The sequence below is a fragment of the Dama dama genome, chromosome 9 (genome assembly GCF_033118175.1).
Source record: "Dama dama isolate Ldn47 chromosome 9, ASM3311817v1, whole genome shotgun sequence".
Taxonomy (NCBI): domain Eukaryota; kingdom Metazoa; phylum Chordata; class Mammalia; order Artiodactyla; family Cervidae; genus Dama; species Dama dama.
The window spans coordinates 14,513,290-14,540,941 of record NC_083689.1 but is presented as its reverse complement, the minus strand read 5'-3'; the positions used below and the strand labels follow the sequence as shown (position 1 = coordinate 14,540,941).

The following is a 27,652-nucleotide window of genomic DNA, read 5'->3' as shown; positions in this document are numbered from 1 at the left end:
AAGATTGTTGCTTGTCTATTGTCACTCTTAGTGACTTTTACAAAGCAGATTAAAAAAAATGAAAGACAAGTTATTTTTTCATGAATTATTCTTTTGGTGCTGTGTCTAAAAGCTAATTATCAAATCAAAGACACTCTAGATTTCCCTCAGTGTTTTCTTCTAGATGACTTATGGTTTTGTGTTTTAAGTATATGATGCATCCTGAGGTAACTTTTGTGAGAGGGCTCTGTCCCACTTTCTCACCATCAAGTAGGATTTTTAGTTGTTGGCTTTATGTCACACGTTCTCTATAAAACAGAGGAAGTTCCTATACTCAATCTACTGAGTATAGGCTTTATTATTACTATTATTAATGTGTTTTGGGTATTGTCATCTGCTCTTTCTGCATCAATTGATATGATTTCTCTTTATTAGCTAGTTGACATGGTATATTAAATTGATTTTCTCATTAGTATTTTAAAAATTGACATGAGATTGTTAACAAAATTTAAAGTTAACACTATTGGTAACTGAAAGAAGGAATAGATTACATTTATTTTCAAATTTTGCACCCATCCTGCATACCTGGAATAAACTTGGTCTTGTTATAAAATTCCCTCTATTGTTTGTTTTGACTTGCTAATATTTTGTTGAGGACTTTTGTACCTATATTTGCGAGTTATATTGATCTGCACTTTTCTTTTCTTGTAATATGTCTACCTAGCTTTCTGTTAGTTAAGGTTGGCTTTCCAGAATGAATTAGGAAGTATCCTAACTGCTTCTACGTTCTGGAAACTTTGTAGGGAATTGAAATAATTTCTTTCTGAAATTATTGCTAAAATTCACTCTCATTTCAGCAATAATTTAAAAATAACTGTTTCACCTATCAAAACATTTTCCCAGGTCACTGAATTTCGGGAGAAAAAAACTTTAAAATGTTTTGCTTTAATTCTATCAATTTTATTATATGTATTTAAAATTATTTATTGATCTTTATTTAAACAGATAAAAGTAGTGTGAGAATAAATGGTAGTGTGAGGCTATGAATCATTGTAGGTCATAAAGATTGAAAATATTTATCTAGTTGGATATTCATATTATTATTATTATTTTTCATTTATTTTTATTAGTTGGAGGCTAATTACTTTACAATATTGTAGTGGTTTTTGCCATACATTGACATGAATCAGCCATGGATTTACATGTGTTCCCCATCCTGATCCCCCATCCCTCCTCCCTCCCCACCTCATCCCTCTGGGTCTTCCCAGTGCACCAGCCCTGAGCACATATTGAGGGCATTCAGGGAGCTATAAGATAGATGTATAATACTGCTATTACCCAAAGAAGGTGATTCCCCATCACTTCTTCTTTCAGTGGAATACAGTCTTTTGTTTCTTTTCCTCCCTTTTTGTCAATTTCATTTCTCTTTCCTTCTCTGTATTTTCTTTCTCTTTTCATGCACATAGAAGACTTGTAAAGTTCCCTGCTTCATGTCTGGCTCATTCTTGAGATCCCATGCTCTGTCCTCCCCTTCTCCTCCTGCCCTCAATGTTTCCCATCGTCAGGGTCTTTTCCAATGAGTCAGCTCTTCCTTGCAATAGGCGGGCAAAGTATTGGAGTTGCAGCTTCAACAACAGTCCTACCAATGAACACCCAGGACTGATCTCCTTTAGGATGGACTGGTTGGATCCCCTTGCAGTCCAAGGGACTCTCAAGAGTCTTCTCCAACACCACAGTTCAAAAGCATCAATTCTTCCGTGCTCAGCTTTCGTTATAGTCCAACTCTCACATCCATACGCGACCACTGGAAAAACCATAGCCTTGAGTAGACGGACCTTTGTTGGCAAAGTAATGTCTCTGCTTTTTAATGTAATGTAATGTCTCTGCTATCTAGGTTGGTCATAACTTTCCTTCCAAGGAGTAAGCGTCTTTTAATTTCATGGCTGCAATCACCATCTGCAGTGATTTTGGAGTCCAGAAAAATAAAGTCGCGTGCATTGTTTGGATGTGCCTAAGTTTACTTATCCATTCACCTACTGCAGAACGTCTTGCTTCCTTCTCCGTTAATTTCTTGATGGCTTCTTTTAGCTAAATTTGCACTGTTCCTGTTTCCATTTCTGCAGTTTCACTGACTACATGGAACCAGGAAACCAAACCAGTATTTCAGAATTTATCCTCCTGGGACTCTCAGAAGAGGTATTATTGCAGCCTCTCCTCTTTTGGAGCTTCCTGTTCATGTACCTGGTCACCTTCATTGGGAACCTTCTCATCATCCTGGCCATTATCACTGACTCCCACCTCCACACACCCATGTATTTCTTTCTCTTCAACCTATCTTTTTCAGACATGTGTTTCACCTCTACCACCATCCCAAAGATGCTGTGGAACATCCAGACTCAGAGTCAAGTTATCACCTATGAAGGCTGCATTGTACAGATGTATTTTTTCATGCTTTTTGGGATATTAGACAACATCCTCTTGACTGTGATGGCTTATGACCGGTTTGCAGCCATCTGTCACCCACTGCAGTACATGATCATCATGAACCCTAAGTTTTGTGACCTCCTGCTTCTGACATCCTGGTTAGTGAGTGTCCTCGACTCTCTGTTACATGGCTTAATGATTTTGCGACTCTCTTTTTGCACAAAATTGGAAATTCATCACTTTTTTTGTGAACTTTATGAGGTGGTTCAGCTTGCTTGTTCTGATACTTTCCTCAATGACCTGATGATATATTTTGCAAGTGGAGTTCTGGTTATTGTTCCACTCACTGGTATCCTTTTCTCTTACTCTAAGATTGTATCCTCCATTTTGAAAATTTCATCCACAAGGGGCAGGTATAAAGCATTTTCCACATGTGTGTCTCACCTCTCAACTGTCTCCTTGTTCTATGGTACAAGCCTTGGGGTGTATCTTAGCTCTGCTAGCACACAAAACTCCAGGGCAACTGCAGTAGCCTCAGTGATGTACACCGTGGTCACACCCATGCTGAACCCTTTTATCTACAGTCTTAAAAACAAAGACATAAAGCAAGCCCTTAAAACACTCTTCAGCAAAGAAACATTATCAGTATAAGGGAAGTATTTGTCTGAAGATAGAGACTTTTTCATGAGTAACAGTTCTCAAAACCCTAAAAGATCCTAATCATGATTAATATTATCAGTGACCAGAAAGACAATATGAAATTTAAGTTATTTACAGAGTTCAGTTTCTTTCATTTTTCATATATTATAAGCAATGGTTTCTTCCTATATTTTCTTTAAAATTTTGATGTCTTAACATATTCTCTGGGTTTAGTGTGGGAAATAGAACTTACTGCATAAGTTTTCAGATGTATAATATGTAATACAGGAAATGTAATGCTTAAAATAATACATGATTGATGAAGAAATTGTGTAATGCTTTCTCTACCAGATGAAAGTAACTGTACTTCATATGATCTTCTGTTGACAAGTCATCTGACATATCAGAGTCTGTACACTAGTGGCCAGGGTTTGGGTTAATCCAATTTAACTAGATATCATCCACAATAGGAGAAGCAACTGGAGTCACCAACTGATGTATTTACAATAATCTGCATCTGCTCTCCTCCAATGACTGACAGGTAGATTGTACCCTTGTGAGAGACCAGGGCTCAGGGAACCCAGCTTAGTCATGTCCAGATTCCTGAATCTCAGAAACTTTGAGATAATTGATATGTGTACATTGTCTAAGTTTTATGGGAGAATTTGTGACACTAAAATATGGATAAGTAATACAGGGGTATAGAAAACTAGTATAATTCTTGTATATTTACACAGGATGACAAAATGACCCAAGACTTTGAAAAAACTTGATTATCTCTTGTAAAAATATATATACATATTTACAGGGTATGTGTGCCTGCTTAGTCATTCAGTCATATCTCACTCATTCTAGCCCCATGGACTTAAATCCTCCAGGCTCCCCATTCCACAGAATTTTCCAGGCAAGAATACTGGAGCCAGTGGCCATTTTCTTCTCCAGGGACTGAACTCAAGTCTGTTGCATCTCCTCTAATGGCAGGTGAATTCTTTACCACTGAGCCCCCTGGGAAGCTAACATGTTTACAGTAAGACTCAGAAATTCTGCTTGGTTTTTTTGAAGAAAATGAAAGCATATGTCCACACAAAGACTTAGTCACAAACATTTATAACAAGTTTATTCATAGTAGACAAAATGGAGGAAAAACTGAAATATCCACTGATACATAATTATAAAAAAGTTGTAGTATATTCATACAATGAAATCTACTAAGCAATAAAAAGAAACCAACCACAGATACAAATGAAAATTTAAATGAATTCCAAAAATCTATTATGAATGGATAATGCCAGAAAGTTCCCATAATAGAAGCAATTTCTATGAAGTTATACCATAGTCAAAACCAATGCTAAGGTGATTCTAATCAGATCAGTTGTGCCTGTGCCAAAGAAGGGGCTTAGGATATACTGAATATGAAGCACGAGGGATTCTTCAGAGGAGAGGGAGATATCATATATCTTTTATGCAAATATTTGTGAGGACATTGCCTTAAAAAGAGTTTTGAAAGACTTTGAAGGATGACAAGTGAAAACAATGGACATCCTGAAAGGTCTTCTCTGAGTGGCCAGTCTACCTGTGTCTTAAACCATTTTCACTAGAGTAGCTTTTGTTTCCTCTTGATAGCAATTTCTAGCACATAATGGAAGACATCTTATCTTTTCAGGGTTGGCCTAAAGTCTGGAGGAAGCGTAAACTTGGACTCTAGGTAAAACCAACTCTGTACACATGCCTTCAGCTCCCCTGACTAGCTGGGGAGAGATGATTTACATGGGTGACATTCTACTACAGGAGACAATTCTTCCTGAAGCATAGCTCTGAGAAAACAAAGAAACCTCTCCCAGGGGTCAAATCAGAATCAGGGCACACATAATATTATTGCCTTACACCATATATTATCTCCTCATCTAAGGGCAGAGACTAATATGGAAATATACATTGCTTTGGAATTGAAGAACCCTTGGGGAATTTGTCTAAGGGATGTTGCTCAGTCATTCATCAAGCGGTTGCTACATATTGCATTAGTCAGCTTGGGATGCTGTAACAAAATATAAGAGATTGGGCAGCCTAGTTAACAGAAATTTATTTCTCACATTTCTGGAGGATGGAAGCCTGAGATCAGGTGCCAAAACAGTTGGGTTTTGGTGAGAGCACTCTTTCTGGCTTTCACGTGGTTGCATCCTCACCGTGCCTTCAAATGGCCTTTTCATGAGAGTGGAAACACACAGAGAGAGAGAGAGAGAGAGAGGGAGAGTGATAAGCAAAGAGAAAGAGGAAGCTCTTTCTCTTCTTATAAGGCTACCAAGTGTATTAAATTATGACACCACAGTTATGACTTCATTTAACCTGTTGTTTTGCTGTAAGTTACTTTTGTTTTAGGTTCAAAGGATTTGATAACAAAATAAACTGCTCACTACACACAAGTAAACAATTTCAATTTTTAAAGAAGATTATTTGATTTCAATATGCAGTCATTTAAAGAAAAAAAAAATAGAAACAATAGAGATAAGTAACATCATGCTGCTGCTGCTGCTAAGTCGCTTCAGTCATGTCCGACCCTGTGTGACCCCATAGACGACAGCCCACCAGGCTTCCCCGTCCCTGGGATTCTCCAGGCAAAAACACTGGAGTGGGTTGAAGCAACAGCATATACATCACCAAATTGGGTCAACTGACATCCAGAACTAAACAGGGCTGAAAAGTCCCTTGGGCTTCCCCTGTGGCTCAGCTGGTAAAGAAAAGTCCCTCATTAAATGAAATCTGGAGCCCCAGTGGGGAACCTCTCCTGGGCGGTTCATCCACTCCATGGTGAGTTTTATGATTGTAGTTTTGGAGGTTCTCACTTATAATCCCAGGCTGCAAACTGATACTATCATCAGTTTGTACACAAAATGCAGCCTTGGTTTTACTTTAACCATTTTGAAATTTTGTTTTCTTGTGAGTCATAAGATTTCATTAAACCTTGAGTGGTTGATTTGACCTCCAGGGGCTCAAAAATCTCACATCCCACTCTCTTTCTTATCAAAAGTGCTGACTGACTAGCTGTGCTTGTGGGTAGGCATGGGGTCCGAGCAGTGTCCAGGGAGGTCAGAAGCAAGGTTAGAGACCTGCTTTCCTGCTTCTGAAGCCTGAATAAGACTTCCTCCAATTTAATTTTCCCAAAAGCTGTATCAACTCCTAGAAGCTCTATCTCCAAATATAGTCATGTCACTTTGGGGACTTGAATTTGAACACATGAATTTTGAGGGGACACAATTCAGTCTGTAGCACATATCTCAAGTGTGACAGGCACTGTGTTAGGAATGGAGGAATAAAAATTGTGCACTTTCGGTTGAGTGAGGGTACATAGAATTTACAATAATCACACTATAATTATTTATTATACCATTTGACTCTCAGGTGACAATCTATTTCCCTCACTTAAAAGTTCATAGACACCAGATCACTCTGGTTTAGAATCTTAACAATATACCTTGACTTTTATTAACATAAAAAGGAAAGGAAAGAATCAGTGCTTTATCAAGGTAGACTGGGTTGTCGTTGTTTAGTTGCTAAACCATGTTAGACTCTTTTCTGACCCCATGGACCATAGCCTGCTAGGCTCCCGTATCCATGGGATTTCCCAGGCAAGAATACTGGAATAGGTTGCCATTTTCTTCTCCAGAGGATCTTCCCAACCCACAGATTGAACCTGTGTCTCTGGTATTGGCAGGTGGATACTTTACCACTGAGCCACATGGGAATCCCAGACTGGGTTAGGGAATGGCTTTTAATACAATAGATAGATCACAGTCACTTATCTCTATCCAAACATTTTGGATTCTTCCCTTTTGCTTCAAGGGAGTTTTTATTTTTATTTTATTTTTTCCCATTTATTTTTATTAGTTGGAGGTTAATTACTTTACAATATTGTAGTGGTTTTTCCCATACATTGACATGTCAGACTGACAAGTTTCTACCTTGTCTCTTCAAACTGTGCTGAAGAAAATAGGAGAAGAAACAGAAAAAAGATCCAGCAGAGCTTCTTCCCAGTGTGTACCTCTTCCCTCTTCCCTTTCAACTAGTCATCACCCTATATTATCACTTTTGTTCTCTAATATATCCTAAATATTCCCTCCTTAGAAAGGTTTTTCCTCATCTTTTGTTATCCCCAACTGAATTCCATCCCTCTGTGATATGTTTTCACACTGATCACTTATTTTCCATCATAGTGTAGAAAAACAGCACAGTGATTTGGATGGGTGGGTGGGGGTTGTTGGCAGTATTCTACCAAATGAACACCTTTGCTTGACTCCGAACTTGGACTTTGTCATTGACTTAGATTTTCATGTTATTATTATTAAAAATATTACTATAATTCCTTGAATGTCATATGATTAACTGTAAGCCTCATGAATGACTCAATGGCATGAGTTCAGTTCAGTTGCTCAGTTGTGTCTAACTGTTTGTGACCTCATGGACTGCAGCACACCAGGCCTCCCTGTCCATCACCAACTCCCGGAGTTTACTAAAACTCATGTCCCATTGAGTCGGTGATGTCATCTAACCATCTCATCCTCTGTTGTCCCCTTCTCCTCTCACCTTAAATCTTTTTTTTTTTCCATTTATTTTTATTAGTTGGAGGCTAATTACTTTACAATATTGTAGTGGTTTTTGTCACCTTCAGTCTTTCTTGGTGGCATAATAGATTGTTAATGTTCACTTGCCCTCATCTTACTGAAATTACCAGATTTACCTGTGACGACCCCATGAAACTTTCCATGGCAAACATCCAATGATTGTTGCACCATGGACCCACTCAGTGGATGGTGTTCCCTTTTATTAATGTGCACTGTCAGTTAGTTAAAAGGGTCCTCATGATAAATACACACAGTAATTCTCTCTTGGATCAGGTGAGATCAAGGACATTTCTCATCTGTTTGGGTCAGGCTCCTATAGTGTCAACTCAAGGTGTTCGATTGTGTCCTTCAAGTCTTAGAAGAACAAATTGAATGTCATAGCCACATAAGTCAACTTTTAATGATATCCTGCATCTTGTAAGCTACTCTGAGAAGTCCAGTGAGATAGGAGACATGACTCGAGCTCCCATGTACACCCTAAAGGGGAAAATCTGGCACAAGTATTTGCTTTCTTTTAATATCCTAGCAAGTAAGAATCACATCCATCAGAGAAAAAACACCAAGGAACATTTCACTCAATGAGATCCTATGGGAATTCACATTCATAAGTCACAAAAAGTTACAAATGCTTTTCCTCAATATATTCAAGTCTGTCTCATCAAAGCGGATGAGAAACCACAATCATCTCATGGAGGCTTCGTGAGTGATTCCATCTCCTTGCTTTTTTAGGGAGAGCTTCCAATTTTGTCTACCATTCAAGGAAGTAATTGGACGGGAGAACGTGGATGTTTCCATGACATTATTTGGGTGAGCCACCGCATCTTCATAGGTGCTGGGGGATATGGAAGAGCACAATGGGCTATTTTCATTTGTGAATTTTAGGGGAATCAGTGGGGAAAACAATATAAGAAAAGTTTAATGATCAAGAGACTTTCTAAGAAAGATTCTTGATTTTTTGGAGGAAAGAATTTTTGGAGGAAAGACAGATTAAGGAAAAGGATGAAATTAGGTACAATGCTGACACACAGTTGGCTGTACCCAGGAGAAGGCGGGCCAATTACATTCTTCTGAACATGTATGTTGATTGCTCAGTCATGTCCTACTTTTTGCAACCCCATGGACTATAGCCCAGCCAGGCTCCTCTGTCCATGGGATTCTCCAGGAAAGAATACTGGACTGGGTAGCCATTACCATCTCCGGGGGATCTTCCCTATCCAGGGATTGAACCCAGGTATCCTTCATCACAGGCAGATTCTTTACCATCTGAGTCACTGGAAATCTCATAAGCAACATGGAACCAGGAAACCATACACAGGTTGCAGAATTTTTTTTCTGTTTGGATCCTCAGAAGAGACAGAGCTGCAGCCTCTCCTTTTTGGGCTGTTCCTGTTCTTGTACCTGATCACCTTCTTTGGGAACCTTCTCATTATCCTGACCATTGTTGCTGGCTCCCACCTCCACACACCCATGTATTTCTTCCTCTCCAACCTATTCTTTGTAGACATCTGTTTCATCTCCACGTCCATTCCAAAGATGCTGTGGAATGTCCAGATAAAGAGCAAAGCCAAACCTATCAAGACTGCCTCTGCCAGTTATACTCTTTGGTGCTCTTTAAGCTTTGGATTACTTTCTCCTAAATGCAGTGGCCCATGACTGGTTTGTAGCCATCTGTCAGCTCTTGGATTACACAGTCATCATGATCCCCCAGCTCTGTGGCCTCCTGCTTCTGGTATGCTGGTTATTAAGTGTTCTGGACTCTTTGTTAAATGGTTTTCTTGTGTTTCAGCTCTCCTTCTGTGCTGACATGATAATCCCCCACTTTTTCAGAGAAAGCAATCAGGTGCTTCAACATACCTGTTCTGACAATTTTTTAAATCACCTAGTGCTGTATTTTGCATCTGGTCTGGTGAGTTTTATTTCATTCACTAGTACCCTTTTCTTTTACTCTAAGATTCTTTTCTCTATGCTGAGAATTTCATCATTTAGAGGCAAGTATGCAAACTAGTACAGCCGCTATGGAAAAGAGTGTGGAGATTTCTTAAAAAACTGGAAATAGAGCTGCCATATGACCCAGCAATCCCACTTCTGGGCATATACACTGAGGAAACCAGATCTGAAAGAGACACGTGCACCCCAATGTTCATCACAGCCCTGTTTATAATAGCCAGGACATGGAAGCAACCTAGATGCCCATCAGCAGATGAATGGATAAGGAAGCTGTGGTCCATATGCACTATGGAATATTACTCAGCCATTAAAAAGAATTCATTTGAATCAGTTCTAATGAGATGGATGAAACTGGAGCCCATTATACAGAGTGAAGTAAACCAGAAAGGTAAAGACCATTACAGGATACTAACACATATATATGGAATTTAGAAAGATGGTTATGATAACCCTATATGCAAAACAGAAAAAGAGACACAGATGTACAGAACAGACTTTTGGACTCTGTGGGAGAAGGTGAGGGTGGGATGTTTCAAGAGAACAGCATCGAAACATGTATACTATCTAGAGTGAAACAGATGACCAGCCCAGGTTGGATGCATGAGGAAGTGCTCAGGGCTGGTACACTGGGAAGACCCAGAGGAATCGGGTGGAGAGGGAGGTGAGAGGGGGGATCGGAATGGGGAATACATGTAAACCCATGGCTAATTCATGTCAATGTATGAGAAAAACAACTACAATATTGTAAAGTAATTAGCCTCCAACTAATAAAAATAAATGGGGAAAAAAAAAAAAAGAAATGCAATGAGCAGAAGTAAGAGGAAGACATTCTTTCATGACAGAGGAACGTCCTGAGTGAGTTTAGATGTAAACCAGTGTGAGTCATCGTAAGTTATCACCTGCTTTACACCCAATTGTCCAGTATGATAGGCATGTACTGCTCAATGAATCAATCAGTGAAGTGCTCTGAGGCAATGCATGCTCTTACCTCACTGTGTTTAGAGGGTTCCGACATGGCCCTGCTGGAGAGTGTGTACTCCTCAGACTCAGTTTTCTTTTTCTTGATCCCTTTGAACCATATCTTGTATTGCTCTTGCACCTATAGAGACAAAGCATGCTCTGAATCAGCTCACAGAGACAAATGAGGATGAGAAGAGTCTAAGCAGGAGTTAGACAGTGGTACCTGCTGGCTGAGGAGGCAGTACACCAGGAAGATGAAGAAACCCTGCAGACTGTTGATGATGGTGAAGAGGTAGGCCATGACTTGTGGAGCTGGTCCCACCTGCAGGATTCCCAGACACCATGTACATCCCAAGATAAAGAGCTGAGCTGTGGCTTTGAATGTTAGCATCCTGAGTAGGAGGACAAAAAAGGTTCACAATGCACCCTGATCAACACAGTCAAGTCCATCTCTTTTCAACTCAAAGAATGCCTGTGACTAAGTTGTGGCCATCCTGACCTTTACTGTGAACGATTATCTAAAAGAATTTTTCTTTTTTTTTTTGGTTCTGGAATGGCATATTATCTTAGACTGAAGTTGGTAGTGAAACTTCACAATGTGGCTTTCAGTAATAGGATGAATATTCCCAGTTTCAATCAACTAATATTACTGTGGATGCTCTGTGCACATGGCTTTGTGCTGGTCCTGTGCATTAAAAATAACAAAGGCAAGATTTCTGATTTCACAAACCTTACCACCTAGTGGGAAGAGAAATACAAATGGTCAATTATAGTTGTGAAATTGAAGGTCCCTCTGCCCTGGTCCCTCCAATGATGCCCCTATCGTTTTTCATCTCCATGAATTGACCCAGAGCAAGCTTTGTCAGACAATTCATTCTGTGTAAGTGAAAAGAAAGAAAAGGATATCCTTGGCTTCTTAGAAGATATGATATGTGGATGATCAACCTGAATTCACCAGGAAGAGCAGGGCAGATGAGGGTAGCGGGACAAACATGAGTAAAGACATGGGCATGAAAGGGCATGCTGGGGCCTGTGTCAGGTATGTAAGCGATTTATAAGGATATACATATTCTCAGGACTTTTCTCATAGGGTCATGGTGGTAATACTGTTTATCAGAACAAAATCAATTTCCTCAGTAGCTAAGATAGTTCCATTCTTGGGTTAAAGATGAATGGAATATTTTTGACTTGGCTATCAGCAACAAAACAGTATTCGAGCTTCCAAGAAGGGTGGCTGAACTCCTCCTCTCAAGTCCCCTTGATACCCTGTGAAGGGACATCAGGAGCTTGGAACTCTATGTCCTTGCTCCTGGACCATGCTTTTTAATGGTGCGGGGTTGAGGGGTTGCGGTCGGATAGGGTGGCAATGTGTACCTCTGATGTATCTCACCTAGTCTTCCGGAGAGTAGACACATCACTGTTGAGTGAGGAGAGCTTCTTTTTCACAATCCAGAATGTTATCAGGAAGAAAACTAAATTAATCTGCAGAAACATCACAAGTGGTATTAAGTGCATCCACATCTGCTAATCCTTCCTTGTGGCTCATCCAACATCTAAATCAGCAGGTAGGAAGGGTTTGTATTTCGTAACAGTCATAGAAAACCAGACCGGACACCCAGTAACTCAGTTTGCATGGGGATTTACATGTTTAAACACGGAGAGTGCCATGTCTAAGGAAATGCTCCTTCCTGGTTTTAAAATGGAAATTTCTGCATCCTGGGACCCTCTCACTCCTGAGCTAACAAGAATAATTGGTCACCCTGTCCGTAGCCTTCTTTTTGCTTGTGCTTTTAATTTACCCTCAGCCAGGGAGGAAAGATCCTCTGATGTCATCCATTACTCACAAAGAAGATGGTGCAGACAGGGCCAAGAAATGTCCATACAAATCCTTTTTCTGTGCTGAGCCAGCATCTAAGAGAGGTGGTTGAGAATCAAGAGTATATTAGCCTTTGTGGATAAAGAATTGATAGATGAACATATCTCTCATTCCTCAAAGTCTTTCCTGACTCCTTTATTATTATTAATCATAGTTATTATTGTTTATTTTTCTGGTCAGAATATTTCACATAAGATCACACTTGGCACATTTCAATACACAACACAATATTAGCTATAGGCACTATGCTCTGTAGGAGACTTCCTGAACTTATTATTTTGTATAACTGAAAGCTTATGTATGTCCTTGATATTAGTAAAGGCCATGGGTGTATACGTATTTCCAATTTGTCAGGTTATACACATTAATCATGTGCAGTTTTCCCCATGTAAATCACAAAGTAAAAAAGTGGTTTTAAATGAATATAAATTTATTTTAAAAAGCCCTTTTAAGTCTTGGCCCTCATATGCTGGTAGATAAAAAATGTACATGTTTTAAAGAAAAAATCAATAAAAATTAACTTATGGTTTATGAGACAAATATAGAGTCTCCCTTTCTCTATCAGGGTCAGTACTTGGCTCTGAAGATCTAGTTATGATTAAAAGAGTGATCTCTTTCTTCAAGGAGTTTCTAGCTCTGTAGGCTTGTTGATAGTTAGACAATAGAAACAATTAAAGTGATGAAACTTACGATCAAATATGAGGAGTTTTAGGAACATGTATGTGGATCTATAACCTAGTTAGACCTGTAGGAGGTTCTGATACTGGGAAGGGTTCCCTGAGAGAATTCTGTTGTGTTTATGATGAGAGGTGAAGGATGAGTAGGTGTAGATAGGATGAAAAAGTTGGGGACAGACAAGAAGAGAGAGAGGGAGAGAGGGTGATTGACAGAGAGAGAGAACAACAGTAAGCCTGACACTGCTATGGCTGGGCTCATGTGCGTTATACAATTTATTCCTCATGACAACATAGGTAATCAAATGATTACAGATCAGGCATCTGAGGCACAAGGATACAGAGTCAGTAACTGAAGTTCACATTGGTAGAAATGATAGAATTGGTACTTGATCCCAATTAGAAATTGTGTGAGATTTGGGAGGTGTTAGGATCATGTTAGTTGGATCCACCAGGAAGTACCAAAGAGAGAGCTACACAGACAGGGATTGGTTTACTGCAGCCTGTGGTCCACACTGGGCTGCTGTCTGATTTTGGAAATGTGTTTTACCGGGTCAGAGTTACACTCATTTTCTTATATCTTTTCTGTGGCTGCTTTTGAACTACAAGGACAGAGGTGAAAAACTGCAACTGAGACTGTTTGACCCACAAAACCAAAGTATCTACTATCTTGCATTTTATAGGGAAAGTTTTCTGACTTTTTGGCTAAACTATCTAGAAAGGCCAGTGATCCAGAAACCATCTGATGCAGGTTGACATCAATTTTAACCAGCATAAGAATTTGTTGTGAGTTGTTCAGTTGCTAAGTCGTATCAAACTACTTGTGACCCCTAGAACTGCAGCGTGCCAGGGTTCCCAGTCCTTCACTATCTCCCTGAGTTTGCTCAAACTCATGTCACCTAGTTGGTGATGCTATCCAACCATTTTGCCCTTGTCACCCACTTCTCCTGCCCTCAATCTTTCCCAGAAACAGTCTTTTCCAAGGAGTCAGCTCTTTGCACCAGGTGGCCAAAGTATTGGAGCTTCAGCATCATCCTCCCAGTGAATGTTCAGGGTTGGTTTCCTTTAAGATTGACTGGTTTGATCTCCTTGCTATCCAAGGCAGTCTCAAGAGTCTTCTACAGCACCACAATTTGAAAGCATCAATTTTTGGCATTCAGATTTTTTTATGGTCCAGCATAGGAATTTATTGTGAGTACCAGTGTGCATTTGATCACATCTCTGCCACCAACAGCCTAATTTAAAAATGGCACAGGACTAAACAGACATTCTCTAAAGAAATCATTGAGATGATCAGCAGGCACATGAAAAATGTTCAATATCTTTAAAGTTAGGGAAATGTAAATCAAAACCACAGCGAGACATTCCAGCACACTTGTTAGAATGGCTCTTATCAAACACACATGTAATAATCACTGTCAGTGAGAACGTGGAGAAAAAGGAACTCTTATACACTGTTGCTAGGAATGTAAACTGATGCAATCACTATGGAAGACAGTATTGAGACCTTCAGAAACATTAAGAATAGAGCTACTATGTGATCCAGCTATCCCGTGCCTGGGTAATTATAAAGACTACAAAAACACTAACTCAAAATGATGTGCAGACTTTTATGTTCACTGCAGCATTATTTGCAATGGCAAAGATATGGAGGGATACTAAGTGCCTATCAAAGGATAAAGAGGATGTGATACACACACATACACACCAGCCATGCAGTACTACCTAGCCGTAAAAATGAGGAAATCTTGCTATTTGTTACAACATGAATGGATGCTGGGTTTATTATGCTAAGTGAAAGAAGTCAGATGGAGAAAGACAAATACAGTCTGATTTCATTCGCATGTGGAATATAACAAACCAATAAACAAACAAAAATAAATGAACTACCTAAACCAAACAAATGCCCTCTCCCCATAGATGAAGATAATAGAGTCCTGACAGAGGAGAAAAGATGAGCTTGGGGAGAGGTGAAATGGGCAAAGTGGTTCGACTGTATGGTGATGGATGGAAATCCAATTATCAGTGGTAAACAGATTGTAGAGTATAAAACATAGAAATGTGTCATACACGTAAAACATGTAGAGCATTGCAGAACAATATTGACACAATTGAAGGAATATATCAATGGAGAAAAGACAATCTTTTCAGTAAGTGATTCTGGGAAAACTAGACAGCTACTTGTAAAGGAATGATATTAAACACTCCCTAACATCATATACAAAAATAAACTCAAAATGTATTAAAGACCTAAATGTAAGGCCAGACATTATAAAACTCTTAGAGGAAAACATAAGTAGAACTCTCTTTCACATAAATTACAGCAAGATCTTTTTATCCCATTCTTCTCCTAGAGTAATGAAAATAAAATTAAAATAAAAAATGGGACCTAATTAAACTTAAAAGCTTTTGCATAGCAAAGGAAACCATAAACAAGATGAAAAGACAGCCCTCATAATGGGAGGAGATATTTGCAAATGATGCAAATGAAACAACTGACAAAGGACTAATCTCCAAAGTGTACAGGGTTCATGTACACAGCTCTCTCTCTCCTGCTCTCTCTCCATATATATATATATATATATATATATATATATATAAACCAGTAACAAATGGGAGAAAGACCTAAAGAGACATTTCTTCAAAAAAAAAAATACATAGTGAAAAACACACATGAAAAGATGCTCAACATCACTAATTATTAGAGAAATGGATATAAAAACCACAATGAGGTACCACCTCACACCAGCCAGAATGGCCATCATCAAAAAGTCTGCAGAAAATAAATGTTGGGGAGGGAGTGGAGAAAAGGTAATCCTGCCACACTAATCCTGGGAATGTACATTGGTACAGTCACTATGGAGAACAATATGGACATTCCTTAAAAAACAAATAGAGCTACCATATAATCTAGGACTCCCACTCTGGCATATATCTGGAGAAACACATGGCTTAAAAAGATAATTGCACCCCAATGTTCTTTGCAGTACTATTTGTAATAGCCAGAACATGGAAGCAATCTAAATCTCCATCAATAGAGGAATGGATAAAGAAGAAGTGGTACATGTATACAATGGAATGCTATTCAGCTAGAGAAGAGTGAATCAGTGCCATTTGTGACAACATGGATGGATCTAGAGATTGTCATACTGAATGAAGTAAGGCAGACAGAGAAAGACAGATAGCATAATATATTTCATTCCAATCCCAAAGAAGGGAAATGCCAAAGAGTGTTCAAACTACTGTACAATTGTGCTCATTTCACAAGCTAGCAATGTTATGCTCAAAATCCTTCAAGCTAGGCTTCAGCAGTATGTGAACCAAGAAGTTCCAGATGTACAAACTGGGTTTCAAAGAAGTAGAGGAACCAGAGATCAAATTGCCAACACCCGCTGGATCATGGGGAAGCAAGGGAATTCCAGAATAACATCTACTCCTGCTTCATTGACTACACTGAAGCCTTTGTCTGTGTACATCACAACATATTGTGGAAAATTCTTAATGAGATGGGGGTACCAGACCACCACACCTATACCATACCTGTCTCCTGAGACATGTGTATATAGGTAAGAAGCAATAGATAGAACTGGACATGGAACAACTGAATGGTTCAAAATTGGGGAACGACTACATTAAGGCTGAGAATACATCATGCAAGATACCAGGCTGGATGAATCATAAGCTGGAATCAAGCCTGCAGGGAGAAATATCAACAACCTCAGATATGCAGATGACACCACTCTAATGGCAGAAAGTGAAGAGAAACTAAAGAGTCTCTTGATGAGAGTGAAAGAGGAGAGTGAAAAAGCTGGCTTGAAACTCAACATTAAAAAATACTAACACCATGGCATCCTGTCCCATCACGTGGTGGCAAATAGAAGCAGAAACAGATTTTCAGTGACAGATTTTCTTGGGCTCCCAAACCACTGTGGATGGTGACTACAGCCATGAAATTAAAAGGCGCTTGCTCCTTGGAAGGAAAGCTGTGGCAAACCTAGACAGCATATTGAAAAACAGAAACAGCATTTTGCTGTCAAAGGTTCATATAGTTAAAGCTATAGTTTTTCCAGTAGTCATGCATGGGTATGAGAGTTGGATCATAAAGAAGGCTGAGTGCCAAAGAATTGATACTTTCAAACTGTGGTGCAGGAGAAGACTCTTGAGAGTCCCTTGAATTGCAAGGAGATCAAACTGATCAATCCTAAAGGAAATCAACCCTGAATATTAACTGGAAGGACTAAGGCTGAAGCTCCATTACCTTGACTACCTGATGTGAAAAGCTGACTCATTGGAAAATATCCTGATGCTGGGAAAGATTGAAGGCAAAAGGAGGAGGGAGTGGCAGACGATGAAATGGTTAGATAGCATCACTGACGCAACTGATATAAACTTAAGCAAACTCTGGGAGATAGAGGAATCTCACGGGGCAACATAACAACAACAACAAAAAATCACCACAGAATACGTGCTGAGCCTCAATTACTAGTGGAGAAGCAGCTCAGATGCTCAAGTCCACTGGCAGCTAGTGGGGGCTGGGTACAGAGGTTTGGGCTGCATGGCTGGTTCTTAGGGTAAGGACCGGGTTTGAATGCCCTGTGGACAATCAGAGGGAGCTAATGTAACACAGTAACCCAAACCATGTGAACACCAGAGAGACAAAGAAAGCCAAAGGACCTTTCCTGCAGGTAGGCTCAAGTGCTCCATGGTGACACCTAGTGAGCTCACAGAACAAATATTGTGCCCTAGTGAAAACCAAAGGAGACTAAGCTGCTGCCATTTACGACCCTCCTTCCCTGGAGGCAGAGAGGTAATGGTGTGACAGCCAGAGCTGGAATGCAAGGGGCTGCTGCAATCTTGGCCCCAAGACTGCATTTCCCACCAAACTGTGAGCAGGCCGTCAGTCGATAACCACATCTTCCTTGGATCCTGGACAGTTCACATTGGCCAGGAGTGTCACAGCCTGAGACCAGCTCCCCAAAGGAGACACACAGCACACCTGGCATAGATGTGCAACAGATAAATTGAGCAGCTTGGACTGGGGAGGTGCATAAGATGCATGGCCCACCTAGGACAGTGCACTCGCCAAGCATCTGGTCGCCTGCGTTGCTTGGATCTGGGAAGGGCACAAAATGCACAGCACACCTGGGTCAGAACCTTATGGAGACCACCATCATCCTGATACCAAAACCAGACGAAAACCACAAAAAAGAAAACTGCAGGGCAATATCACTGATGAACATAGATGTAAAAATACTCAACAAAATTCTAGCAAACAGAATCCAACAGAATATTAAAGAGATCATAGATCATGATCAAGTGGATTTTATTCCAGGGATGCAAGATATTCTCAAATCAAACAATGTGATACACCATCTTAACAAATTGAAAGATAAAAATGGTATGATTATTTCAATAGATGGAGATAATGCCTTTGACAAAATTCAACAACAATTTATGATAAAAACTCAAGAAAGTAGGCATAGAAGGAATATACCTCAACATAACAAAAACTATATATGACAAATTCACAGCAAACATTATTCTCAATGGCAAAAAATTGAAAACATTTCCTCTAAATCAGGAACAAGGCAAGGATGCTCACTCTTACCACTACTATTCAACATAATTTTGGAAGCCCTAGCCACAGCAATCAGAGAGGAAAAAGAAATAAAAGGAATCCAGATTGGAAAAGAAGTAAAACTGTCACTGTTTGCAGATGACATGATACTCTACATAGAAAACCATAAAGATACCACAAGAAAATTACTAGAGTTAATCAATGAATATAGAAATGTTGCAGGATATAAAATTAATACACAGAAATACCTTGCATTCCTATACACAAACAATGAAAAATCAGAAAGAGAAATCAAGGAAACAATCCTATACACTATTGCAACATTAAGAACAAAATACTTAGGAAAAAACTTACCTAAAGAAACAGAAGACCTGTATATAGAAAACTATAAAACACTTATGAAAGAAATCAAAGATGACACAAATAGTTGGAGAAATATACCATGTTCATGGATTGGAAGAATCAATACAGTGAAAATGAGTATACTACCCAAAGCAATCTATAGATTCAGTGCAATCCCTATGAAAGTCCAATGCTATTTTTCACAGAACTAGAACAAATAATTTCACAATTTGCATGGAAACACAAAAAACCTCAAATAGCCAAAGGAATCTTGAGAAAGAAGAATGGAACTGGAGGAAACAACATTCCTGACTTCAGACTATACTACAAAGCTACAGTCATCGAGACAGTATGGTACTGGAATAAAGAAATATAGATCACTGGAACAAAATTGAAAATCTGGAGATAAATCCATGCACATATAGACACCTTATTTTTGACAAAGGAAGCAGATATATACAATGGAGGAAAGATAGTCTCTTCAACAAGTGGTGCTGGGAAAACTGGTCAGCCACCTGTAAAAAAAAATGAAACTAGAACACTCTCTAACACCATACACAAAAATAAACTCAAAATGGATTAACGAACTAAATGTTAAGATCAGAGACTATAAAACTATTAGAGGAAAGCATAGGCATAACAGTCTCTGACATAAATCACAGCAAGATCCTCTAAGACCCACCTCCCAGCATAATGGAGATAAAGCAGAAATAAACCAATGTCACCTGATTAAACTTAAAAGCTTGTGCCCTATGAAGGAAGCTATAAGCAAGGTGAAAAGACAGCTTTCAGAATGGGAGAAAATAATAGCAAATAAAACAATTTACAAAGAATTAATCTCCAAAATATATAAGCAGTTCATGCAGCTCAGTACCAGAAAAATGAACAACTCAATCAAAAAGTAGGCCAAAGAACTAAACAGACATTTCTCCATAGAAGACATACAGATGGCTAACAAACACATGAAAAGATGCTGAACATCTCATTATTAGAGAAATGCAAATCAAATCACTATGAGGTATTATCTCACCCTGGTCAGAATGGCCATTATCAAAAAGTCTGGAAACAATAAATGCTGGAGAGTGTGTAGAGAAAAGTGAACACTTTTACACTGTTGGTGGAAATGCAAACTGGTACAACCATTAAGGAGAACAGTGTGGAGATTCCTTTAAAACTGGGAATAGACCTGTCATATGACCCAGCAATCCCACTGTTGGGTATACTCCCCAAGGAAACCAGAATTGAAAGAGACTCATATACCCCGATGTTCACTGCAGCATTATTTACAATTGCCCGCACATGGAAGCAACTTAGATGTCCACCAGCAGATGAATAGATAAGGAAGGTGTGGTACATATACAGAGTGGAATATCACTCAGCTGTAAAAAAAACTCATTTGAGTCAATTCTAGTGAGGTGGATGAAACTGGAGCCTATTATACAGAGTGAAGAAGTCAGAAAGAGAAAGACAAATACTGTGTATTAATGCCTAAATATGAAATTTAGAAAGATGGTAATGAAGATCTTATATGCAGGGCAGCAAAAGAGACACAGGTGTAAAGAATAGATTTTTTGGACTCTGCAGGAGAAGGGGACAGTGGAATGACTTGAAGGAATAGCATTGAAATATGTATATTACTACATGTAAAATAGATGACCAGGGCAAGTTCAATGCAAAGAGCAAGGCACACAAAGCCGATGCTCTGGTACAACCCAGAGGGATAGGGTGGGGAGGGATGAAGCAGGGGTGTTAAGGATGGGGGTACACATGTACACCTGTGGCTGATTCAGGTTGATGTATGGCAAAGCCACCACAATATTGTAAAGTAATTATCCTTAAATTAAAATGAATAAATTGAGAAAGATAAAATGAAAGTGCTATGTTGGTTCTATGATAGCCATAGTCATGCATTAGAAATTAGGATGGCGCGAATTTGCTTTCACCGTTTGGGTGTTCCGTAAAGATGAGGCCTGGATGCAGAAGAAATGGCCACAATCACAGCCGGGACTCCGTAGCCCACTGGGAACGTGAGTTTCTTCATGAACCTGTTGACACTGGAGTAGTTGACCACCGTCAGGTTGCGGGCAGTGAGGAAGAGCTGCAGACCCTCCAGCAGCATCCAGGTGAAGGAGGCCAGGTAGAGATAGTGTAAGGCACCTGCGATGATGGTACACAGCACCTGGAGGAAGAGGAAGATGTCACCAGGATGGTTTGTCAGGATGGAGCATGGCCCCAGGGCTTCTATGACTTGCCACTGGGGATAACTCTGATGTAAATGAATGAATTATCAATTGAATGTTTGCTTTCTAGTTGTGTCAGTCCATGTGAATTGGCTACTTATCCATCTAACATTACCTGGAATCCCATTATATTAAGGAGTCCAATGCAGTATGGCCCCATGAACTCAGCATCCCTGGGGCAGTGGTATTCTGGGACAGTATATGTACCTTGTTCTCAGTTCTGTCGATGGCTGTCAGGAAGAGCAGGTGGGCCAGGAAGAGGCAGAGTGAGAGTTGCAAGTGGAGCGAGGTGCTGGTGTTCTGGATGGCTTTGCATAGCAGGAAGGTGAGGGCCGCCAGGAGGAGGCACAGCAGAGAAAGGCTCAGTCCCACGTAGGTGATCACAGTCAGTGTGGGATCCTCCTCCTGGGACCCGGAAGAGAGAAGATCAGTCATGCTTTCCTGCTGTGGGGTAATGACCCTTCCGCCAATTTTATTTTTAGACATAGAGAAATCAGGAATGGAGGTGCTGAGTAGATTATGTTATGGATATGTTTATGGATATGTTATGTTTATGTTATGTTAATGGATAACTTTCTCCCGGTTCAGAAATTTAGACATTTATGGGATCTGAATGATAAAATCTGTGCATGGAAGGACTGAGGAATAAGAGAGTCCTAATGAAGACCATTAGGAGTTACCCCAACTCCGAGGCCAGGGGCGGCAGCCGAGAGGAGCAACCCCACGTCCAAGGAGCAGTGGCTGCATGGGCGCAGGAGGGCCGAGAGGAGTTACTGCACATTCAAGGTCAGGAGAGGCGGCCGTGATGAGATATCCCACGTCCAAGGTAAGAGAAACCCAAATAAGACAGTAGGTGTTGCGAGAGGACATCAGAGTGAAGACACACTGAAACCATAATCACAGAAAACTAGCCAATCTGATCACACGGGCCACAGCTTGTCTAACTCAGTGAAACTAAGCCATGCCGTGTGGGGCCACCCAAGATGGGCGGGTCATGGTGGAGAGGTCTGACAGAACGTGGTCCACTGGAGAAGGGAATGGCAAACCACTTCAGTATTCTTGCTTTGAGAATCCCATGAACAGTATGAGAAGGCAAAAAGATAGGACACTGAAAGATGAACTCACCAGATCGGTAGGTGCCCAATATGCTACTGGAGACCAGTGGAGAAATAACTCTAGAAAGAATGAAGGGATGAAGACAGAGCAAAAACAATACCCGGTTGTGGATATGACTGGTGATAGAAGCAAGGTCTGATGCTGTAAAGAGCAATATTGCATAGGAACCTGGAATGTTAGGTCCAAGAATCAAGGCAAATTGGAAGTGGTCAAACAGGAGATGGCAAGAGTGAACGTTGACATTCCAGGAATCAGTGAACTAAGATGGACTGGAACAGGTGAATTTAATGCAGATGACCATTATATCTACTACTGTGGGCAGGAATCCCTTAGAAGAAATGGAGTAGCCATCATGGTCAACAAAACAGCCCAAAATGCAGCACTTGGAGGTAATCTCAAAAATGACAGAATGATCTCTGTTCATTTCCAAGGCAAACCATTCAATATCACGGTAATCCAAGTTTATGCCCCAACCAGTAACGCTGAAGAAGCTGAAGATGAACGGTTCTATGAAGACCTACAAGTCCTTTTAGAACTAACACTCAAAAAAGATGTCCTTTTCATTATAGAGGACTGGAATGTAAAACTAGGAAGTCAGGAAACACCTGGAGTAACAGGCAAACTTGGTCTTGGAGTACAGAATGAAGAAGGGCAAAGGCTAATAGAGTTTTCCGAAGAGAACACACTGGTCATAGCAAACACCCTCTTCCAACAACACAAGAGAAGACTCTACACATGGACATCACCAGATGGTCAACACTGAAATCAGATTGATTATATTCTTTGCAGCCAAAGATACAGAAGCTCTATACAGTCAGCAAAAACAAGACCAGGAGCTGACTGTGGCTCAGATCATGAACTCCTTATTGCAAAATTCAGACTTAAATTGAAGAAAGTAGGGAAAACCACTAGACCATTCAGGTATGGCCTATATTCAAATCACTTATGATTATACATAGATGGGGAGACAGTAGAAATAGTGTCAGTCTTTATTTTTTTGGGCTCCAAAATAACTGCAGATGGTGACTGCAGCCATGAAATTAAAAGACTCTTACTCCTTGGAAGGAAATTTATGACCAACCTAGATAGCATATTTAAAAGCAGAGACATTACTTTGCCAACAAAGGTCCGCCTAGTCAAGGCTATGGATTTTCCAATGGTCATGTATGGATGTGAGAGTTGGACTGTGAAGAAAGCTGAGCACCAAAACATTGATGCTTTTGAACTGTGGTGTTGGAGAAGACTCTTGAGAGTCCCTTGGACTGCAAGGAGATCCAACCAGTCCATTCTAAAGGAGATCAGTCCTGGGTGTTCATTGGAAGGACTGATGCTGAAGCTGAAATTCCAATACTTTGGCCACCTCATGCGAAGAGTTGACTCATTGGAAAAGACCCTGATCCTGGGAGGGATTGGGGGCAGGAGGAGAAAGGGATGACAGAGGATGCGGTGGCTGGATGGAACCACCGACTCTATGGACATGAGTTTGAGTAAACTCTGGGAGTTGGTGATGGACAGGGAGGCCTGGTGTGCTGCGATTCATGGGGTCGCAGAGTCGGACACGACTGAGCGACTCAAGTGAACTGAACTGAACTGATGATTATACAGTGGAAGTGAGAAATAGATTTAAGGGGCTAGATCTGATAGACAGAGTGCTTAATGAACTATGGACAGAGGTTTGTGACATTGTACAGGAAACAGGGATTAAGACCATCCCCATGGAAAAGAAATGCAAAAAAGCAAAATGGCTGTCTGAAGAGGTCTTACAAATAGCTGTGAAAAGAAGAGAAGTGAAAAGCAAAGGAGATTTGAATGCAGAGTTCCAAAGAATAACAAGGAGAGATTAAAAACAAAACAAAACAAAACAACAACCTTCCTCAGTGATTAATGCAAAGAAATAGAGGAAAACAACAGAATGGGAAAGACTAGAGATCTCTTCAAGAAAATTACAGACCCCAAGGCAACATTTCATGCAAAGATGGGCTCAATAAAGGACGGAAATGATATGGACCTAAGAGAAGCAGAAGATCTTAAGAAGAGGTGGCAAGAATACACAGAAGAACTGTACAAGAAACGTTTTCATGACCGAGATAATCATAATGGTATAATCACTCACCTGAGCCAAACATCCTGGAATGTGAAGTTAAGTGGGCCTTAGAAACATCACTATGAAAAATGCTAGTGAAGGTTATGGAATTCCAGTGGAGCTATTTCAAATCCTGAAAGATGATGCTGTGAAAGTATTGCACTTACTATGCCAGCAAATTTGGAAAACTCAGCAGTGGCCACAGGACTGGAAAAGGTCAGTTTTCATTCCAACCCCAAAGAAAGGCAATGCCAAAGAATGCTCAAACTACTGCACAATTGCACTCATCTCACACGCTAGTGTGAGATTCTCCAAGCCAGACTTCAGCTGTTCAAGCTGATTTTAGATGTTCAAGCTGGTTTTAGAAAAGGCAGAGGAATGAGAGATCAAATTGCCAATATCCACTGGATCATCGAAAAAGCAAGAGAGTTCCAGAAAAACATCTATTTCTGCTTTATTGACTATGCCAAAACCTTTGACTGTGTGGATCACAATAAAGTGTGGAAAATTTTTAAAAGATGGGAATTCTAGACTATCTGACCTGTCTCTTGAGAAACCTGTATGCACATCAAGAAGCAAGTTAGAACTGGACATGGAACAACAGACTGGTTCCAAATAGGAAAAGGAGTACATTAAGGCTGTATACTGTCACCCTGCTTATTTAACTTATATGAGGAGTACATCAAGAGAAATGTTGGGCTGGAGTACATCAAGAGAAAGAAGCAGAAGCTGGATTCAAGATTGTTGGGAGAAATATCAATAACCTCAGATATGCAGATGTCACCACCCTTATGGCAGAAAGTGAAGAGGAACTAAAAAGCCTCTTGATGAAAGTGAAGGAGGAGAGTGAAAAAGTTGGCTTAAAGCTTAACATTCAGAAAACTAAGATCATGGCATCCGATTCCATCACTTCATGTCAAATAGATGGGGAAACAGTGGAAACAGTGTCAGACTTTATTTTTCTGGGCTCCAAAATCACTGCAGATGGTGATTTCAGCCATAAAATTAAAAGAAACTTACTCCTTGGACGGAAAGTTGTGACCAACCTAGATAGCATATTTAAAAGCAGAGACATTACTTTTCCAACAAAGGTCCATCTAGTCAAGGCTATGGTTTTTCCAGTGGTCATGTATGGATGTGAGAGTTGGACTGTGAAGAATGCTGAGCGCCGAAGAATTGATGCTTTTGAACTGTGGTGTTGGAGAAGACTCTTGAGAGTCCCTTGGACTGCAAGAAGATCCAACCAGTTCATCCTAAAGGAGGTCAGTCCTGGGTGTTCATTGGAAGGACTGATGTTGAAGCTGAAACTCCAATACTTGGCCACCTCGTGTGAAGAGTTGACTCACTGGAAAAGACCCTGATCCTGGGAGGGTTTGGGGGCAGGAGGAGAAGGGGACGACAGAGAATGAGATGGCTGGATGGCATCACAGACTGGTTGGACATAGGTTTGGGTGGACTCCGAGAGTTGGTTATGGACAGGGAGGCCTGGCGTGCTGCGGTTCACGGGGTCTGAAGGAGTCGGACACGACTGAGCAACCGAACTGAACTGAACTGAATGAATACCAAGCCCTGATTATCACAAGGGTTTATTTCCCGCTAGACTTTTGAGCATGACTAAGCTTCCCAGTTACCACGATAAGTTCACAGAGGTGAGAAGCTACATTTTGAGCACCATCGTCCATCCCCATAATGTAATGATGTATGACAAAATCTCTACCCATTTTCATGATGTCCAGGTATCAACTTCCAACTCTGAATTCTGCACAGTTTATCCCTGTACTATTTCTTCATGATGGCCACTACTCCTTACAGATTTAGAACTAAATTCTTGGGTAAAAGAGAAACACTACTATACTTGGATGTTGGCTGTAGCTTAAAATTGATAATGTCTGCCTCTTTTTTGGTGTGCATGTGTTCTCAGTCACTCAGGTGTGTCTGACTCTTTGTGACCTCAAGGACTGTAACCCGTGAAGCACCTCTGTCCCTGGAATTTTCCAGGCAAAAATAGAGGACTGGGTTGCTATTTCCTTCTCCAGGGGGTCTTCCCAACCCAGGCATTGAACCTTAGTCTCCTGCCTTTTCTGAACTGGCAAGTGGATTCTTTACTACCGAGCCACCTGGGAAGCTTGCCTCTTTTTGGAAATCATCCTGAATACCTGAGGACAAGGAAAAAATATCTGCCAATTTCCTTTTAGTATAAGTCTGGGTGAAGAGAGAGAGGGAATAAGAAAGAGGGAGGTGCACAAAGGATGAAGAAAATGAATTGTAAAACATGCAAATTAGGTGCTTTTTGATAAAAAGCAATTGAGTATGATAGCACCAAATTTATTTTTGCAGCATGTTTCTACATATGATTTTGTTTAGGAATGAAATGTTTAAAAATAAATAACCCACCCTCCAGATGATTCTGACACACTTTAACTTTTGAGACTATTTGGCTTATTGCATAAAACTAATTTTTGTACTGTATTAAAGTTCCCAAGAGAGGTCCACATGGGAAGAAATGCAGGTAGCCCCTAAGAGCTAAACACGGACACCTGCTGACAGATGGAAAGTCAAGGAGACCTCAGTCCTACTATCACAAGGAACTGAATTGTGGCAAAAATTAGAGGGTTAGAGGAGGACAGCAAACCTCAGATCAGAATGCAGTCTAGGCTGACAGAATGACTCAGCCTTGGAAGAACCTGAGCAGACATCCCCGCTATACCATGCCAGATCACTGACCTGCGATAACTGGGAGACAGTACTTTTTTCAGGTTTTACATGTGTGAGAATTTGTTCCACATCAAGATATTGAATGTAGCCCCTCTGAGGGGTGTCACCTGCTCATTGTAGTAGGCCATGAGGACAGCAAAGCTGCTGAAGTGGGTGCATTGGCAGGTGGTGCTGTCGTCTCTGCTGTCCATCGTCCTGCAGCCTCTGGTTGCCCAGTGGCCACTTCCATTCTGGCCCTGCTCCCAGAAGACACAGTGCACCTCCCCCTTTGTTTCAGGGGTCCTTGACTGTAGAAACAGGAAGTAGGTTTGAGCTGGTGGTTCTGTTGCTTAGAAATGCTGACCCAAATCTAGCTTATGATGGACTTTCCTTGGGATATGATGCACCTGTGATGGACATCCCTGAAGCACAAAGGCTGTGCCCAGGACTAAGGTCTTTCTCACAACCACAGCTTCATCCCCCC

At 40.4% G+C, this 27,652-nt stretch overlaps 2 protein-coding genes across 5 annotated transcripts in view; one reads left to right on the top strand and one right to left on the bottom strand.

Moving 5' to 3' along the window:
* Window positions 1–2,115: 2,115 nt before the first annotated feature.
* Window positions 2,116–3,054, top strand: LOC133061634 (olfactory receptor 7A17-like). Its single transcript, XM_061149606.1, has one exon. It carries the CDS (start codon window positions 2,116–2,118, stop codon window positions 3,052–3,054), a length of 939 nt encoding a protein of 312 aa, XP_061005589.1.
* A 1,078-nt stretch (window positions 3,055–4,132) lies between these two features.
* Window positions 4,133–27,652, bottom strand: part of LOC133061823 (adhesion G protein-coupled receptor E2-like) — a 41,413-nt gene continuing 17,893 nt past the window's right edge. For 2 of the 4 annotated variants that reach the window (XM_061150053.1, XM_061150056.1), the window contains 7 exons: window positions 27,297–27,476; window positions 21,483–21,680; window positions 20,979–21,214; window positions 12,410–12,476; window positions 11,956–12,047; window positions 10,789–10,957; window positions 10,555–10,704 (listed from right to left, as the gene is read on the bottom strand). In XM_061150053.1, coding sequence (XP_061006036.1) covers window positions 10,555–10,704; window positions 10,789–10,957; window positions 11,956–12,047; window positions 12,410–12,476; window positions 20,979–21,214; window positions 21,483–21,680; window positions 27,297–27,476 — 1,092 coding nt within the window. Of the gene's footprint in view, window positions 5,242–8,159; window positions 8,491–10,554; window positions 10,705–10,788; window positions 10,958–11,955; window positions 12,048–12,409; window positions 12,477–20,978; window positions 21,215–21,482; window positions 21,681–27,296; window positions 27,477–27,652 lie in introns of those variants that run through there. The other 2 variants (XM_061150054.1, XM_061150055.1) reach the window with 2 other exon arrangements.